At 37.9% G+C, this 19,599-nt stretch overlaps 3 protein-coding genes across 4 annotated transcripts in view; 2 read left to right on the forward strand and 1 right to left on the reverse strand.

Annotated features, from left to right (window-relative positions):
- The first annotated feature begins 330 nt into the window (after positions 1-330).
- Positions 331-6,091, forward strand: LOC104114249 (proteasome subunit beta type-1-like). The gene is made up of 7 exons (XM_009624640.4): positions 331-498; positions 580-687; positions 1,956-2,037; positions 4,943-5,072; positions 5,168-5,310; positions 5,438-5,524; positions 5,817-6,091. The coding sequence occupies exons 1-7, from the start codon at positions 452-454 to the stop codon at positions 5,889-5,891; spliced, it is 672 nt and encodes a 223-aa protein (XP_009622935.1). The 5' UTR covers positions 331-451; the 3' UTR covers positions 5,892-6,091.
- Positions 6,092-7,531: 1,440 nt separating this feature from the next.
- On the forward strand, positions 7,532-9,011 carry LOC104103476 (AAA-ATPase At5g17760-like). The gene has a single exon (XM_009611386.4). It carries the CDS (start codon positions 7,729-7,731, stop codon positions 8,788-8,790), a length of 1,062 nt encoding a protein of 353 aa, XP_009609681.2. The 5' UTR covers positions 7,532-7,728; the 3' UTR covers positions 8,791-9,011.
- Positions 9,012-15,558: 6,547 nt separating this feature from the next.
- LOC104100057 (abscisic acid 8'-hydroxylase 3-like) overlaps positions 15,559-19,599 on the reverse strand; it is a 31,635-nt gene continuing 27,594 nt past the window's right edge. The window contains exons 5-9 of one of the 2 annotated variants that reach the window (XM_070195232.1): positions 16,643-16,729; positions 16,460-16,538; positions 16,148-16,286; positions 15,955-16,073; positions 15,559-15,852 (exon numbers count right to left, since the gene is read on the reverse strand). In XM_070195232.1, coding sequence (XP_070051333.1) covers positions 15,995-16,073; positions 16,148-16,286; positions 16,460-16,538; positions 16,643-16,729 — 384 coding nt within the window. In that variant the 3' untranslated portion in view covers positions 15,559-15,852; positions 15,955-15,994. The remainder of the gene's footprint in view (positions 15,853-15,954; positions 16,074-16,147; positions 16,287-16,459; positions 16,539-16,642; positions 16,730-19,599) is intronic. The other variant, XM_070195231.1, reaches the window with a different exon arrangement.

Raw genomic sequence — 19,599 nt, forward strand, 5'->3', positions numbered from 1 at the left:
CTCCACTTCCAACCAAGAGGTTGTGAGTTCGAGTCACCCCAAGAGCAAGGTGAGGAGTTCTTGGAGGGAAGGATGCCGAGTTTCATTTGGAAACAGCCTCTCTACCCCAGGGTAGGGGTAAGGTATGCGTACACACTATCCTCCCCAGACCCCATTAGTGAGATTTTACTGGGTTGTTGTTGTTGTTGTTGTTGTACCTGAAAAGATACTCCATTATAAGCCCATAATGAGCCCACTTTTAAGTAGACCGCAAAAACTGTACAGACAAATATTGGGCCTAATCAGCAAGTAGTCTAGGGCCTTCTAATAATAAGCCCATCTTACTGCGTAGCGTCGATGACTTGTTGAAGACGAATCATCAGATCTTGCCTCTTTCTTCAAATTCAATCTTCTTCTCCAGCCCTAGCTCTCTCTCTCTCTCTCTTCTCTCTCTCTCACTCAACGAATCACCATGACGAAGCAGCAAGCCAACTGGTCTCCCTATGACAACAATGGCGGGTAATGTTTCATAAATTACTATTGTTTCCTTTGTCCGTGTGACCATGTCGGTGCTTATGTCCTATTCTTACCACTTTGCAGAACGTGCGTGGCAGTAGCAGGAGCAGATTACTGTGTAATTGCAGCAGATACTCGCATGTCCACTGGCTACAGCATTCTTACTCGCGATTACTCCAAGATCATTAAACTGTACGTTATTTTTATTTTTGTTTCAATTACTAACTTGTTTTTTTGTTCCGTTGAGCTGGTTAATATTACGGAGTAGGCTAACAACAGCTTATATACTGCATTATTATTATTATTATATATTTGATCGTTAGAGTCAATGCATTGCAATCTCAATAAATTAAGTTTGATTGGTAATTGAGAGCCTAGTTAGTTTGGTGTTTCCGGTAGAAAGTAAAAGTAGTCCTTCCACACTGCACAATTTTATCATAAGCTTTGGAATAGGGGAGAACATTAGTAGCAATTGGAGTGGCACGGGATATGGCAAGTGGCTTTACCTTTTCTGTTAATAATGTGGTCTTAAAGAAACTGTCCGCCTTCTCTTTCTTTCCTTCTTTATTTAAAAACTTGGATAAAATGAAGTTACTTTGTCTTGGTTGAATATGAGTAAACTGTTAATACATAGTAAATATCTAGCAAAAAATTTATTTAAACTGCTAGCTAATTATTCAAATTGTTGCTGTTTCCATATCAAGCGAATGAACCAAACTATCATTTAAATTAAAAAAAAAACAGACTAACAAAGAGCCATCACAATTCAAGCCATAACTATTTACTTAACATTATAATAAAATGAAAAGAAGAGAACTAATCTCATTTAGGTGACGCCAGACAATCAGAGAAGGAGAGGAGGCTGGACCAAGGGGTGGGAGAGTGCTGGTTGGGAAAGGAGAAAAAGGGAGCGTACAAAAGATCAGTATGCAAATGTGGGTTGCGTTTCTCTGTTTTGATGAACCATGCATGGACTATTTGCATTCCTGTTTTACTTGTTTGCTTGATGAGGTTTGGTCACTACTTAAAATAAAATTTAGCAAGAGGCAATACCAAGTTCAAACTTGTGGCTTCTTTTGAACCCACTTGATCTCTGCAACACAGTTTGCCTTCTGTGTAAAATTTATTCGACCTTTAGTACCTAAAAACTATATTTGCTTACTACCATGCATATGTAAATCCTTTTGAGAAGCGGATTCAGAAATCCACTAGCCTATATGTGCCTCTGCCATGGGAGAGAGAGAGTGCAGCCATGGTTGCAGTTCCAGGATAAACAATAAAATTAGATATCAGGTCTCCGCCTATGAGTTGTAGCATGATAGAATGAATGAAACGGGTATGCCGTACATGTAATTTTCTTCACTTTATGTCATGATACTAATTGACTTTTCTCCTTCTATCTTTACACACAAACCTTTTCTAATACACCAGCCTTGTGTGTTCACTATCTGACTATGTAGAGCGGATAAATGTGTGCTGGCATCTTCAGGATTTCAAGCTGACGTGAGAGCTTTGCAAAAGGTTTTGGCAGCTAGGCATCTGGTAAAATACTGATTTTTTTTGCTAATCCTTTTTCTTCAGACAGTTAGGTAGGGAGCATGTAAGCTGTCGTCGTATTCACTTTCAGTGTGCTTCACCTGTTTGTGCTATCTGATCTTTTCATGTGGGAGCAGATGAGCTTGTTGAGAACAACAGTACTGATTGTTAGGTCTTGCTTTATTAGATGAAAAAAGGTTGCATTATGTGGTAGAAAGACAGCAATAGAGACCATAGTCTGATCCATAATATTTAAAATTTTCTTTAGCTGGAGGAAATGATTGTTGGCAGATTTTTTTTTTTTTGGGGGCGCGTTTAAAGAAAATACAAGATCAGAAAAGACCGAATCTAACAAAAGATCCAATTAGCACTAAAATAAGATAAAATCGTTTGAAATGGTTTGGTCGTGTTTTACGTAGAATGGCCTAGGGGTGTCAATGGATATTCGAAAACCGACCGAACTGTATCGCACCGAATCGATTTTTAGGTTTCTTTTAAAGAAACCGTAATAAATCTATAACCGCAACGATAATTAGGATAGGTTTTTTATTCTATGAAAATAAACCGAAAAAATACCGAACCGTACCGAATAAATTTTACATGTGAAAAATATATTTATATAGTAAGTTTAAAAATAATAATGCATTAAATTTTTCTTTGGGCCTTGGAATTATGAAAATTGTTACAAGCCAACAAGTAATTAAACTCAAAATACTAATTCCTAAAACCTATTATGCTACTTCTACTTAAACTAAGTTATTTCAAGTTTCTTCATTAGCAAGACACAAAGTATTCTAGCGATTATGAGTAGCAATCTACAATATATTGAATATGTTTCCTTTCATATAATTTAGATTTACCTTTTTGAATATTTAATCTTCTATAGACTTTATTTTTGAGTCCCAGCTTGTTTAATATCTTTCCACTCGTGTGATTTATATTTTCTTTGCCTTTGCTTGGTTTCTTTTACGTTGTTGCAGAATAGTTGATGGATCTATACTCTCGCCATCTTTCATTTTTTTTAATTCACCACCCTTTAAACAGTAAAAATGTCTAGAGAGTTTTGCTAAATCCTATAAAAGAACATATGTTATTGCATTCTACTTCTGCCGGTGAATTTTACATGATTTTTAAAAAAATACCGAAAACTAACCGAACCGTACCGATACCGAAGAGAAACCGACATGATTGTGACGGTTTCGAAAAGTCTAATTTTGGTTACACATAATAGAATAACCGAAAAATTGGTATGGTACAAATTTTATAAAATTACCGGCCGAACCGAACCGTTGACATCCCTAGATTGGTCCATAGGTGTGAAGATGGTGATAGAAGGTATTAAAAAGGGACGAGATAGATCTACATCAGATGGAAGGAACTTATCTCGAAAGACCTATAATCCACATGCAAATTTAGGGGGAAAAAGTAAAATATAATAGACCATGCTGTTTGGGACTCTGAGGCATACTTATTGTTGTTGAAATGAAATTGCCCGAATGAAGCGAAATGGAAGGTGAGGATTCATATGCCACCCCGGCTAGTACAGTATTGAGACATTGTTGTGGGGTCTGGTTTTGCTTCTTTCTTTCTTCTTTTTAAGGGGAAAGGACTGACGAAGGTATTGAATATGGTAGAAGAAGTTTTGGATTAGACTGAAAATTCATTTGCCCACAAGCATGAACTGTATAATGTTTTTCTTTTTAATATTTCTTTAGTTGTTACTTTTCATTTTTATTTAGTTGTATGACTTTATAAATAACTGTAGAAAATATAGAAAATTCAAATACCAAAAACAAAAATCTTTATTAAATGTGGAAATTTAGTGTTCCCTGCTTAAGTGTTAATTGTATTATGAAATGAATTGAATATCTTTCTCTAAAAATAATTGATTTGAGTTGATTACTTATTATAGCTTATGATATGTTTAAGCCAATGTGTTTGTCTCTGAATTTTTTTATTCCAGTTTTGATTCTCTCCGCATCAAATGTAAGATAAAAGCATTACAATTCCGTGGAACTAATAGTTACAGTTCCATGGATAATTGCCAAAATGTATGTATGGTTTGCAAATTGGAAAAAGTGGGAAAATTGACTTGCTTGGGGTTGCGTCTGGTGTTTGCTTAACGCAGGATATGATTCATAGCTAGTTTGTATATAATTACATGAGAAGTTTGGCTTACTTTTTAACAAAGAATTAGCCCATAAGTGAGTGAATGAAAAGTTAAATTTGATCCAATTTGTATTGTATTTGGGTTTTTAGGAATTATAAAAAGCGAGTATTTAAAGTAAAAGACTACAAAGAAAAATAAAAACTAGTCCAATGACTGTAGAGCAGACAAGTGCAGCTTAAACTCTTATTAGAATAATAGTTTACTAATGCAATGAAATTCTTATATCAGGATCCTTGAACACCATCTCCCCTTATATATTTACATAATCTTAGAAAAGCAATGTTATTCACCATGGTAAACCATTTTGCATTGAAGCATGGGATGAGAGGAGGAGTAATTTCGAAGCCGCTTAATTTTGTCTAATTTTGCAAAGTAAAGGTGCAATCACTAGTAATTTTGCCTCACCTTATAATCTGGTGGTATTACAATCCTCTATTATAATTTACAATCTTAATGAGATATCGGATATATACCCTTCGGGGTTGCCCAGTTGGTTTGGAGGGTGGTCATCTACACGGATGACCTGGGATCGAATCCCCCTCAATGCCTTTTGGGTTGAGCCTGCCGCACATGGCTTGCCTAGTGCGGATTATCTCCCCTGTGTGGTTTGCTGGCTATTACACAGGGGGAGGTTTACCCAGTGCGCACCAAGTGTAGCGGTTGCGGGTTTCCCTCTTAACAAAAAATAAAATAAAATGAGATATCGGATATGACGTTCTGATGTTTGTTATTTGAAAATAGATCTACCAGCACCAGCACAATAAGCAGATGAGCTGTCCAGCTATGGGCCAGCTGCTTTCAAACACGCTGTACTACAAACGTTTCTTCCCCTACTATTCTTTCAATGTTCTAGGTGGCCTTGACAATGAAGGTAATCGATTATCGGTGGAAATGTTGTCTTCAGGTTATTTATTTGTAGTCTTTGCTGGTAAGAAGCTTATATAATATCATCTATAAATCTTGTAGGAAAGGGATGTGTCTTCACATATGATGCTGTTGGATCATATGAGAGGGTTGGCTACAGCTCTCAAGGTTCTGGTTCAACTCTGATCATGCCTTTCCTGGACAACCAACTGAAGTCTCCCAGCCCTCTCCTGCTACCTGCCAAGGTTTGGTCCATCTTTAATCTGTTCAAATTTTCTCTTACATAGATGAAGCATTGGAGATTCTCCTAAAAAATGAGGAGAAAGATAAAAGCACGCTATCTTCTTAATGAAGATTCCATGACCTCCGCAGGATGCTGTTACTCCACTTTCTGAATCAGAAGCCATTGATTTAGTTAAGACATGTTTCGTTTCAGCAACAGAAAGGGATATATACACTGTAAGTCATTTATATGATGCCTTTTAGGCAATCTGTTGTAAAATTCAAATTCGTTTACTTTTTGGACTTTGGGTTCATTAAGCACGACCAAACTTCCAATTGCCTTTCCCTTTTTCTCCCCCTCTCCTCCAGCCCCCACTTTGGCTCTGCTTTACATATTTTACAAATAAATGTTTTAGGTGGTCTTTTCCTATATAATTAGTTGACGGGAGAAACTTTGTTTCACATGATTAGGAAAAAACAATTACCATCAGCCTATATTTCTGAATATTATTGCTCCGCTTAATTGCAGGGTGACAGGCTGGAGATAGTCGTATTAAATGCTGATCGCATTCGTAGGGAAGAAATGGATCTGAGGAAAGATTAATTTCTTGTTTCTCGTTCCTGAGTTTCTTCTTTCATTTAGCTTGTAAGGCGAGATTGCGTGTAGACAGTTAACTCCACCAAATATTTCTGTAGATCATTGCCCATCTGTTGTTAATGTTCGATCATCAATGAATGCAAGGAACTGAATTTCGTATTACAAAATATTTTGCTAAATTATAAAAAGATTGGCAGTTTAAACTAGTAGTTTTGTTTGAAAAAGGAGGTAAGAGGTTCAGAGGGGTTGGTGGGATTAGCTGTCAGCTTCTCCTACCTAGTGGTGTCCTTGGGAAACTATCGGTGGGGCTTCTTCCAAAGTGGATTTTTTAATTTATCTGGTAAGCTTTCATAAGAAAGGAAACTTTATTGGCTCAAATTGGTGTGTACAATGGATAGCTTTGGGATCAGAATGGTGCTTCTGTTTCTTTAAATTTTTACGAGAGGCTCAAATCTGTACCTTCTGACATTTGGCTAACGTCCCTTTCAAAATGATGATATATATGCAAGTGTATTGATATAAGCGTCTGGACGCTGATAATAAACAGGAAATATCAGGTTATGGTTTAATCATGTTTATATTTGGCTCTTTTTGTTGTAAACTGGTTTCTTGCATGTACATTACAAGTTTTAAGGGATGATTGGTAAGCCCAATCTTTCTTCTGTCCACTAATTTGGCTGGAATAAAGCAGTTAATACTTTTTCTTTAAAATTATTAATGACCTTTCTTCAGATTTTAAGTAGAGTCAAGACTCAACTTCAACCAAATATTGTCCGGGTGCGTACATTTTTGTCCATGTAATGCTATTTTTTCTTTTAAAAATTAACCTTTCTTCTGATGCCTCAGTTTGAGCATATTGCCAGCTTTTGTGATGTTGAAATAACAATACTAGAAAAGAGAGATGACCTGGAATTAGGCTTGGATTGAGAACCCAAAATGATCTTTCTCCACAGATAGCACTATGTAAAGCCCACGCCTATCCTAATCAAAACGGTGGCATTCTACATCTAAAGTGCCAACTTTATACGGAAAAGATTCGCATGCTAATGCTGTTGTAGTTTGACCTCATTTGGTTCAAACCTCTCTTCAATATATTTATTTAATGAATGGAAACAAAGTGGCATTTTCGAATATACTTCATATTTTTCTCATGGATTTATGTTGCCCCACTAGGCATATTTTGCCTTTACTAAAAGCACGATCATGGATTTCTGCTCGTCACCATTTGGACCACTTTTGGTTCCTTTTATAGAAACTTTAGAGCTCATACAATGGGGTATAGGTAATAGGACAAGTGTCAGCGTCAGACGCTATAAAGTACTTCATTTAATATATCCAACGGTAGTTTTGCTTACCAGCACACCTATAACTTCCCCCTCCACCCTGGCTGAGATCGCTTATTATTTACGGAGTATACTAACCTTTTCCTTTATTCATATAAAGTTTTGTTGTCCTTTCCATGTTTACAAAGAGTACAAAGCGCCTTTAGCATTATTTAATTCTTTTACCTTAGTTGATTAAAAAATCTAAATTAAGTTGGTTTTGGAAACTACTCTTTTGGCTAGTTTCAACCTTGGTTCCCCCCCCCCCCCAAGATTTTAATGATTCCTTTTTTCTTTCAAAAAGACCACACCAAAATCAATACCAAAATAAAATCTAGAAGCCATCTACAATTTCAAAGATCTCACTCGTTATAATTTCCAATTCCTTGTAGAAAAGGAATTTTTTTCTCCCTTTGGCAGTAGGTGTCGGAGTAAAATTTAGTACTAGTATTAATAGTTCATGCAAGTATTAGGAAGTTGTCTGCTTTTGCCAAGTGGTGAAAAGGTTTGTGGAAATTAAGATGGCGAGTTTGTCAAGCATTCCTTCAGCCTCGTCAATGTTCCAGGCCTATGCCTCAATGACTGCTTCAATAACCCTTTTAAAGACAATGCTGAATCAAGTGGTTCCTCGTCAAGTCCAGTACTATATTGTCTCCAAAATTCGTAGTTATTATCGTCCTCATTCATCAAACATAACTCTGGTTATAGGAGAAAAAGATGGCATAGCTATCAACGAAGTCTATAATGCTGCTGAAATCTACTTGTCAGCCAAAACCAGCCCCGAATTTCAACGTTTCAGAGTTAGCAAAAAACCTAAAGACCCAAACGTGAACGTAAAATTCGGCAATTGTGGAAAAATTACTGATTCTTTTGAAGGGATTCAATTGGTCTGGAGGTACGTTCACGAAGCTGGCACAAAGAACTTCTCACAAGACGGTGATTCTGGTCGTGGTAATTTTGCTTCTGAGAAACGTACTTACTTTGAGCTAAGCTTCAAAAAGCAACACAAGGAAAAAATCGTGAATTGTTACATCCCTTTTGTACTTGAAAAAGCCAAAGTCATGTCTGATGAGAAAAAGGTTGTCAAGTTGAATTCTCTAGCTAATGGTCCAACTTATAATTCTATACTTTGGGATTCCGTCAACCTTGAGCACCCTTCAACTTTTGAGACACTAGCATTAGAAACAGCACTGAAGAAAGCTATAATAGAGGATCTTGATAGGTTTTTAAAGAGGAAAGAGTTTTATAGGAGAGTAGGAAAAGCTTGGAAAAGAGGATACTTGTTGTATGGACCACCAGGGACAGGAAAATCAAGTTTGATTGCAGCAATAGCTAATTATCTAAAATTTGATATTTATGATTTAGACTTGTCTCATATAAGGAGAGACTCCGATTTGAGAAAGCTGCTGTTGAGCACCAAGAATAGGTCTATACTTGTCATTGAAGACATTGATTGCAGCGTGGATCTGCCTGAGAGAACTCAAAATCGCACTAATCATGCTGAATATGGTCGTTCACGAGATCGTGAGGTTAGTGTTCTCGTCACCCAAATTCCTTACCTTATTTTTGGAACATGTATTTAAATGGTGATTAACTATAGTATCCTTCATATTGTACTAGTAGTTCAAATTATCATGGGTATACATATATGCACATATATAGAGACTAACTACTACGATTAATATGTATGTGTGTACTATGTAGAGTGAGAGAGTAGCAAGGGTCAAAGTACTTAATTTTTCTTGTGTGAATTTGAATGTAGATTATTCCAACTTTCTAAAATAAAATTTATAAATTTGAAAAATTAAATTATAAGTCACTATAGTTAATAATTCAAAAATTTATAAAATATTAATAGTATCATATAAGATGGAGTAATTAATACGCACCTGAAGATTTTGGTCATATTATAACTAGCTTGTTAAGGTGGCTTTTGAGGATATATTTAGTCCCTCACTTGTGTTGACATGTTAAAAAGAAGTTGCACGAAATATCTTGTGTTTACGCAGGGTTCGGGAAAAGGTCGCATCCTAAGAGTGTGATGTAGTTAACCTACCTTAATGCAAGCATCAGTACATTAATGGCTGTTATCCACGGCTCACACCCGTAACCTATAAGTCTGTGATGACATGTTGATCTTTTCCCCCCCTCCTTTTACAGCTTACACTTGGTGGATTATTAAACTTCATAGACGGGCCATGGTCAAGCAGTGCAGATGAGCAGGTTATTATATTTACCACAAATCACAAAGAGAGGCTTGATCCAGCTCTGTTGCGACCTGGACGAATGGACATGCACATCCACATGTCGTACTTAACAAGTGAAAGTTTTAAGGTGTTGGCTGCTAATTATTTGGAAATCCACGATACTCGTCAGGGGTATTTTCGAGAAATAGAAGAGTTGATTGAAGGTGTTCAAGTCACCCCTGCAGAGGTTGCTGAGGAACTTATGAAGAGTGAAGATGCCGATGTTTGTCTTGGAGGTCTTGTCAATTTTCTTAAAAGAAAAAGGATTAGTAATACTGAAGAGGAGGCACCCAAGGATAATAATACTACTCATGATGGGATTCAGCTTCCAGAAGTAAAAAGAAGAAAAGCAGCTTAGAAAATAGCATAATTCAATTTATCCCTAAAGTAGAAAGATTAATTTGTGCATGAGTTTAAGCCTTTGCTGATGAAGTTTTTCTCAGAGAAGATTTTGCTTTTTCTTTTTCTTGCTGGTATTCGATTGAATGGTTATGTGGAAGTGTTCGTTCGGTAAATCTTCTTAATTCGCGTCATGCCAGAAGCAATTGGCCAAAGAAAAGACAAAGTAAATAAAAGTTTTCATACTATCTAGAAACTGGATTGAAATCTTTGGGCGTTAACTTGGAAAAAAGTTACCATTTTCACAGTATGTTGGAAAATTGATTCACTTGTTCACATGGCATGGATCATGATGTATAGCTATTTTGACAATCCCCTACTTTGGCATTTGTCGATATTATTTTAATTGGCGGCTAAGAAGTACATTTCAAATTAATTACACAAACACAAATTGATTCTCACCAAAGTACTTAAGAAAATTATTTTTGGAAAATAATACTTCTCAAAGTAAGCTGATTTTTGAAGCTTGGCCAAACAGGCTATAAGTCAATGAACAACCAAAGAATACTTAGACAATTGCTAAAAGCTAAAATAAATTTTATTGCTTTGATATCCGTGCTAACAGTGACCAAAAAATGTAAAGGTTCTCCTCTTTATATAGTAGAGGAGTTTTAGCCGTAATACAAGTCTACATAAGATAACAATCCTTTCCTTCCTTTTCTCTCATGAAAACACGATTTACAGCCAATACCGAGCGTGATCCGCGTTATAATATCCGGCTGATAGTGGATATTTCGGCTCTCTGTTTGTCTTTTTTTTTTAAAAATCGTTTTTCCCTTTACCCTCGATTCTTCGAACCGCTCGAGCTGGAATCTCTCCGGGTTCAGCCATGCTCGATTCCCGAAGTATCATTTATCCGCTCCTGGTTCCGATTTGCGGGTTCCCTCGGTTTCACTCGAGCTTGTAACGAGTAACGTTGTTCCTCGCTTCTCAACGAGAAATCGGAGGTAACTCTATCCTCGATTTTACCTGTACACAGATAGTCCCATCACTTCTTGGAGAGTAGATTATATGAGCGATGAGAAGTGACTAATTGATGCCCGTTCCTTCTCTTGCACACCATGAGCAAGTTGACGAACCGAAACGTCCCATTAGTCCCGTCGTTCTGATTTTCGACATGTGTCAGCCGTTGGTTGATCATCCTCGGTAGTTACCGAATTTGAAACATCATGCATTCATTACTCTTTCCCTATAAAAGTTTCGGTTTCCTATTTTCACTTTTTAACTTTCTGATTTCAAGTTTCTTTTAGTTAGCCTCGAGTTTTTTGTAGCCTCATCTGTTCATCAATCCTTCAAATCTTCATAAGCTGTTCTTCACATCTTCATATCTTCATACTTCATCTCCAAACCTTCAAATCTTTATGTCAAACCTTCAAATCTTCATATTCCCATACAGTGATGGCGAAAGGCTTCAAAATCGATACCCAAAATACCGCATCGACGACTTCTTCCTCGGCCGCCGGCACCGAGGTAGTGCCTCCGGTAGTAGCCCCGGGACCTCCTCTTACAGATTTTATCCTCGACGGATGCTCCATAGATAATGGCTTTAAAGTCGAGAAAGCCTCTGCACAAGGGGATCCGGGTGAGGAGGCGCGGAGTTACGTTTCTTCCATTAACGAGGAGACGTTCGAGGCTGTCCGAAAGGACTGTAAATGGGAAGGCAAGGGCATAGTCATTCCCAGTCCTGACGATGACATGACGACGCACGTGGAAGGATACTTAAGTGTTTACACTTATCCTTTCACGTTTGGTCCTGTTGATACGGTGGTCCTCGAGTTTTGCAAGTGGTACAAAATTTGCCTCGGCAAGTTCACCCATCCTTTTGGAGGACCGTGACCCTTCTATGTCATTTCACGAACAATATGGAAGAGCATCGGTTCACAATCGATCACTCACTCCGAATTTATAGCCCCAAATCTTCCGAGGGGGGTTAATCAAACTTGCCCGTCGGGCAAAGAAAGCTCCCTTCTCCTGCATAGATGAAGACAAGACCGAGGTTGATAGAAGTGGAGCCCAAATCGTAAGTTTACTTCCTCTTAAGTTGTCAAATTCCCTTCTTGTACCTACTTTATATTCTCATGACATATTTTATTTGATATACAACTATCCCCCGAGTCCCCAACGCGGTCCCGCATTTTAGGGAGTGGGTCGAGGATATATGCAAGCAGCTCATCTATTCCAAGTGGCGTAAGATCTCCAAGGGGAAGTGGGAGGCTCATTCTCACGGTGAGTATCTTTTTCTAGTTGAATTTTTTTAGTCGTTCTTTATTCTGTTGTTATCATGGCTAAGTCCTTCTTTCATAAGCTTGTCTAAGACCACCAAACTTCTGGAAATCGCCGATGCCGTGACCTCGACCCTGTATACAAAACCCTCCGCTTCTTTACAACCCGTTGCCAAAGCTGTTGCGAAGATGGAGGAAAAAACAAAGAAGAAGAAAATATCCCATGACTCTTCGGACGCTCCTGCCGAGGCCAAGAAGAGAAAAAGGATTGTTCTCAGGGTAAGAAATAGCACCAAAAAGACTTCAGGCACTCGAGTCCCAGATTCTGAAGCTCTTCATCGGTTCAAGGATTTTCCCGAGGATGACGAGGACATGGAGTTCGTCATTGACAAGCTGATCGATGCCGACCAAGAGTTGGTGGCCCCGGAGGGAGATGCTCATAGGGAGATGCTCGTAGGGCTGAATTATCCTTAGCTCGGGGACCAAAGACGAACGCATGGATGCTGCTCCATAAGAAGCCCCTTCGGTCCCGAGGAGGGACACATATGAAAGCAACGTCGTCATCCACATTTTAGAGTCACTGCCTTGTTTGGAGGCCATTTTAGATGAATCTCGGGCCGTCGAATAGAAATCGACCGAAATGTCCCGGGTTGTGGATGATGCCCTTAACTTGTTTTTTGAGGGTGTGGACGTCAGCATGTTGGAGGATTACTTTGGATATGGGTACTTGGAGATCTCCGAAAAGGGTCGTACAACTGGGATCAGGTGGGCCGAGTTTGAGCTCAAAGCTCGAGAAGTAGTTTCCTGCCCCGAGTGTGGACCCTAAACAAAAAAAAGATGGTCATGTTCATAGTACCAGAAGATACTAGCATGTTATCTGGACTAGTCGGAGTGACCAGCTATCTCCGTTCCTTGGTAACTGAAGAAGACCAAGTGAAGATGAACGAGGTAAACGGGCCAAGCCTTTTCATTGAGGTTCAGAAGGCGCTGAATCGGGTATACCTTCTTCCCTTTCCATCTTAATGAGTTCCTGTTGCCTTAACGATCTTCTTTCTCTATATCTCAAACCTCGGTGCTTTATTATTAAAGCTTCCATTGGTTCAGAATGGAGGTGAGTCATCTCAAATTCGAGCTCAAAGAGCAGGTCCGACAAACAGATATATATAAAGCTCTTAGTGAGCAAAATGATGAAGTCCTTAGGGACATGGCCGACCGCTCTGCCCTCCAAGCCGAACTGGAAAAAGCCTAGAAGGAGGCCTCGAAAGCAAAACAGGACAATGCCATTCTGGTTGAAATGTAAGGGTTCTCGAGATTGATAACGAAAGGCTAAACTCCAATGCTAACATCGCAACCTCGCAGGTCCAAGAGAAAATAACTTTGATCGACCAGCTTAGTTCCGAAATGGACGATGTCAAGGTTTCAACTAATGAGCTTAGAGGCAAAATGGATCGCCCAACATTGGAGCGGGATGCCACCAAAGAGGACTTGGCATTGACCAAAGTGCACCTCTGAGTGATGAAAGAAAAAGTCCGACAAAAGGTCTCGGCTGAATGAGGAACTCCGAGTGCAACTTGCCTCAGCTATTGCAGAGCGCGATGCTCTCGGCCAAGAGTATACTACACTGAAGTCTATATTAGAGGTGGCTTCGAATGAGGTCTCGGAAGCGAGGACATGTTGGCCTAGTATAAGGATGATGTCAAGATAGCAAAGCCCCTATTATAATGAATGTTGAGTATGTGAAGTGGCTATCTCAGAGGGAAGTTCTCGAGGAGATATAGGCCGGTGATGTCGACATAGCAGCCAAGATTGAGGAGGACAAAAGATTCAAAGTCGAGACCGAAGCAAAGTATCAGCCCGAAGAGGTCAGATAGCGACCTGGGCTCCGATGAAGATTAGGCAGCAAATGCCTTAGTTAGTTTTGTATTAGTTTTTTGTTTTTCTGCACTTGTATATTTTGTATTCTGGGGCCGTTTTCTCGTGCCTCTATAAATAGTTTTGATAAATATAAGAAGTTACCCTTCGGCTATACATCGCGTCCTTTAATTTTTTCTGTATTTTGCTTCTGCTTAGGACTTAGAATATATAACTTGTGTCTCGAACTTAATACATCATCAATGCCTTAGCATAAATTTTGACATTGCTCAAATCGTTCAACTTCCAAAGCCCGAATAAGGTCCGAGTCAAGAAACGACTCCGAGTTTCTTTGATTACAGAGGATCTAACAAAAATGAGATGATGTCTTAATTAAAACATTATAATTGTTACACCCCATATTTTTATACGTGAAAGTATGCCATAAGTAAATTGATGAAAGCTCGGAAATGAGATGTTACATTCTGCATTTTCGTACGTTAAAAGTTTCGTCGTAAGTTAATTGACATAAGTTCGGAAATGAGATTATTTTGAAATTATAAGCATTATGTTATTCTAAACAAGTGATAAGTAAATTCGTGAAGGTGAGAGGGTAAGTGAATCGAAGAAATGAGTTTCATCGAAGTTTGATATTTTGGGATAAAATACGGTCCAAGCTATAATACCCTGTATTTATGGACTAGTACCATACAAGGTACCATATGACCATGATAGTAAGGTGTATAAGGTATGTTAAAAGTGAGTAGTATTTTAAGTAATTTGAAATAATTCTTATTTATGTGGTTAATTGGTTAATTATTGGTTAATAGAAGATTAACAAGTTAATTAAGTGATTAATGGATAATTAATCCAAATATTTGGATAAGTATTACATCTCCAAACGTGAAAGCCCTTACAAGCCAATTGATGACTCTTATACTCACTTTATAAGGTGTCACATTTAAGCCAAGATAGTACTAGAAGAAGAGTTCCCAAGTCGTCGTTTGTCGATATAACCGAAGAAGCGGCGAAATCTGTGGTCGAAGAATCAACGAGGGCCGAAGTCGAGGAGTCGACAAGGGTCGAGGCCGAGGTCGAGTACTTTTGACGGAGTTATAACGGCTAGTTTCAAGATATGATACTAAAGAGAATATTCTAATAGATATTCTTTGCACTTGTACTATTAGGGTTTTTTTAGGAACATGTTCCCTATAAATAGAAAAAGACACAATGATGGGGGACATGTGATATTCATTTTGTAAAAAACATACTTGGACTTGAGAAAGAGAATCGGATCTGATTGCTAAGATATAAACATCACTTTTTCACTAAGATTCTTGTCTATACTTTTCCACTAGATCCGAGAATAATTAAATATTCAAGGGATTGTCTATTATTTATTATTGGCAAAAAGAATATCTACTTATTTTATCCTTCCTTGGGTGATTAATTTATTCTATTTATTTAAATGTTATTTATTGTTATTCATTAATATCGAATGCTATATTGTTGCCTTTGATTTTTTTGGGATATTTATTGTATGTTGCTGCTACTGTCCGACTATATCTACATAGTATTTGTTATTTTTTTAAGAACTCATCTTAGGGATATTATTGTTAGCTAAGATTAACCCTCTTTTATATAAATTTAATTATTTGAATCAAGATTTATATTTTTGGTCAAACAATTATGTTTTTCTATTCTCTACCAACTAACATTTTCGTTATTCATAATCTGTACTAATACATGGCAGCTTTGGCTATGGAAAAATATATTTGCTTATGCTGGAGGCATCTTCTTAGTGGGTCCATTTGGAGAAGTTTGCTATTCATCTTGCAAGTCTGTTAAAGTTATTGGACACCCACTTCGTAATCTGGGGATATGGGCTTTCTTTTCGAGGCTGGGATCTGGATCGTCAACTGTCCACCTATACAGTCATGACGGTAAACGAAAGTTAATCATCATAGGAAATCCACGAGAAATAAAAATTGAAAAAAATGATAACCTACTCTAGAAGATATCGACTTACTCGTATCCACTTGTTAGTCTGTGCAAAAATACCAACATGGTCACTTTTGCCATGTTAATTCCCAAGCAAGTTCGTAGTCCAGATCCAAATGGAATGTAGCTGTATGGCTTTTGCATTTCCTGGCAATGAGAAATATGAATTGACTATTACTAACTCCGTGGTTAAACAGTATTCACACAATTTCAAAGTTTACCAATAAAAATAAGGAATAGAACTAATTAGTACGTCAAATCTTGAAGGGTTGAACTGCATAGGGTCCTTGTATAATGCTGGATCATAGTGTATGCATGTTGCATCTATGTTGGCATGCCACCCTTTCTTTATTTCAAAACCTGCCACAAACATAGGAATCTTATTTCAGTATTAATTCTGCAATTTGTTGTGGATGTTCCAACTATAACAGAGGAATTCTGATTCACATTTTTGTAATTTTGAAAGGGAAATAGTCATTGCAGTCTCACAAACTATTGGAAATCATGGAGTAATATGCTAAGGATAAACTGGCCTTCAATATTGCAGTCATCAAGTGCAACTCGAGGGAACCATAACAGGACATTTGACATCCTTAGTGTCTCTTTCACAACCTAGGTATAGAGAGAAATAGAGTCACTTCTTATCAGATTCTGGTGCAGATATAATACAGCGCGAAGTGCCAAATGCAAAAGATGATGCGATAGTTTCTACAAACCTTTGAGGCATAGGACATGCTATTGAGATCATCCAGGGTAAGTAAGGCCCCATTAGGCTTGCTTCTGAGTATTGAAATTTGTTCTTCCTGTAAGTTGGAGATTTAATCTTTTTATTTGCGAAAGAATGAATGCATATTGTAATCGAATGTGTTTGTTCCTTCATCGATGGATACTCACTCTGAGCCTGTCCTGGACTTCTCCGTGCTCATGTATGTTAAGGCTACCCTGAATTGGCTCAGGTATGTTAAGGCTATCCCTTCTTTCTTTTGGGCATGATCTATACGACACGAACAAAACGAGCAAATACACAAATTCCATAAATGACTCTATTCATCGAAGTATTAGAGATGTCTATGTTCTTGAACTCCAATATGTCTTATTATTCTATCGTTTGTTCATGGGTCTAAGAAAATACGTAGGTTGATAACGTTTGTTTCATGATATTAATCAGAGGTATAATTGTCTTATGATGTTCCGAGAGATTTTACTAACGTACTTCTCATGCATTGCATTCATTTATACATCTACATTGATCCATGACCAGACGACGTTATATACACATATATATGTGTGTGTGTGTGTGTATATATATATATACACACACACACACACACACACACACACACACATATGGGATATGGGAAAAGGTTACAGCGTTATATACGCACTACCACCTGATCAGCTGGTATACGTTGATGATATTGCCTGCAGTGGCTGAGATGATATAATGGGATGCCCTCAGAGGCTTGATGATGTTATGTACACACACACACACACACACACACACACACACACACACATATATATATATATATATATATATATATATATATATACACACACACATATGGGATATGGAAAAAGGTTACGGCGTTATATACGCACTACCACCTGATCAGCTGGTATACGTTGATGATATTGCCCGCAGTGGCTGAGATGATATAATGGGATGCCCTCAGAGACTTGATGATGTTATGTATACATATACCTATGCATGGTATGGCATTCATACGCATATGCATGATATTTTAAATATTAATTGATTCACAGAGCTATTCAGACTTACATGTCGAGTCTTTTACTCCATGTTTCTCTCATGTCTATTATTTACTGATTTTCATTACTTACATACTCGGTACATTATTTGTACTGATGTCCCTTTTTCCTGGGGACACTGTGTTTCATGCCCGGAGGTCCCGATAGACAGGCCGAGAGTCCTCCAAGTAGGCTATCAGCTCAGCGGAAGATATTGGTGTGCTCCATTTGCTCTGGAGTTGTTTATTTGGTCAGTATAATTAGGACATGAATTGATTGGTATGGTGGGGCTCAATCCCGACCTTTATGATACTTATATACTCTTAGAGGCTTGTAAACATATGTCATGTATACAGATACTTGTATGGCCTTGTCGGCCTATGTTTTGAGTTTACAAATGATCATGTTGGACTTATAGGCCCGTATGTCACATGTGTAAGTTTTTATATCAGGTTGGGTCGTCCTATATTGAGTACTCACCCATGTTCATTCTGGTTAGCCCATGATGGCTCGTTTGGCCTATTTGCCAATGAAATTATGATAAGAATGATATGTTATATTGGTACTCGGTTGAGTAAGGTATCGGGTGCCCGTCGCGGCCTATAGGTTTGGGTCATGATAAAAGTGGTATCAGAGCAGTTCTGTCCTAGGGAGTCTACAAGCCGTGCCTAGTAGAGTCTTGTTTATGGGTGTGTCGTGCACCACACTTATAAGTAGGAGGCTACATGGAATTTAGGACTATCGCCCTTTCTTCTTACTCTAAATCGTGTGGTAGAACTCAGTTGTAAGAACTCAATTTCTAAACTCTATCTTATTCATAATACGATGATGCCTACACCTAGAAAGACAGTTGGTAAGATATTGAATATGGCTATGGAAGAGTTGAGTCAGAGGAACTCGATTTTTCATAATTCTTATGATGAGTAAATGTAAGGTCTCCAGCATATCGTGTGTATACTAAGACACATGAACTTCGGGAAAAGGAGCCCTAAGGCATGAATATCTATCCACCCATATGGTAAAAAGTAACGAGAATTAGAAGATAGATACAAGTTTTAACAACTAAAAAGAGCAAGATAAAGAAGGGTACGAGGTACTCAGCTAGTGAAGATTATCATTACTTACCACTTAGAAAGGGAAACATTGAATTACCTTCAACAGTAACAGAGGTATGTATAATTGGCCATGCCCATCTCAGTTATGCCCTATGAGGGCTAACAGGTGTAATTTAAGTGAAGGATGGGACATCAGGAATCCAGCTGGGGTTTGATTAACCCAAAATGGTGAATGGATTATTTGCGTTAGTTGACATTTCCGAAGGATATTTCAAATATGCTAATAGATCTCCTTGTGAGACACCCAGATGGTGCACTCTAAAATAGTACAGTTAGATATGAGTACTACAAAGACATGCACTGGAAGCCTTGAACGGATAAATATTACCTTAATGTGGCTCCCGTCCCTAGTAGAGAAAGAATGTTAGGCAACCCAAAGTGCCAGCGGATGGTGCGAGGGGAGCTAAAAGCAAAATTTTGTCTTGTTGAAAGTTTTCAGAATAAAGTGATAGACATAAATGTTTGCGGGAAATAAGAAAAGAGTTAATGTGATACATGGATGGCAACGGTAGGACAAAAAATGATTATATTACAGAGTCTATAGTTAAGTGAAGGAAAAGACGAAAGGTGATAGGCCTTGAGACCACAAAAGAGTAAAGGCCATATAGTCATACCCTCATTTCGAGAATTAAGTTCATGACTATAACGTGATTACTAGAAGAAAAAGTTAGATCCCAGAATAATAGAAATCAGTATGGGCTGGTGAACAAGATAAACTAAATGTGAGTTAAGGACTGAGTGACTGGATAATAGTCAGTATCATGAGAATTTCATATTACGTTCCGACGATAATAGAATGGACAACA

Source organism: Nicotiana tomentosiformis, chromosome 2, assembly GCF_000390325.3.
Source record: "Nicotiana tomentosiformis chromosome 2, ASM39032v3, whole genome shotgun sequence".
Lineage (NCBI taxonomy): Eukaryota > Viridiplantae > Streptophyta > Magnoliopsida > Solanales > Solanaceae > Nicotiana > Nicotiana tomentosiformis.

Bases quoted from the DNA above. Each gene is read 5' to 3' on its own strand.
- LOC104114249 (XM_009624640.4), top strand. From the start codon at position 452: ATGACGAAGCAGCAAGCCAACTGGTCTCCCTATGACAACAATGGCGG. The intron at 499-579 runs GTAATGTTTCAT...ACCACTTTGCAG, and splicing joins CCCTATGACAACAATGGCGG to AACGTGCGTGGCAGTAGCAG. The intron at 5,073-5,167 runs GTAATCGATTAT...TAAATCTTGTAG, and splicing joins AGGTGGCCTTGACAATGAAG to GAAAGGGATGTGTCTTCACA.
- LOC104103476 (XM_009611386.4), top strand. From the start codon at position 7,729: ATGGCGAGTTTGTCAAGCATTCCTTCAGCCTCGTCAATGTTCCAGGCC.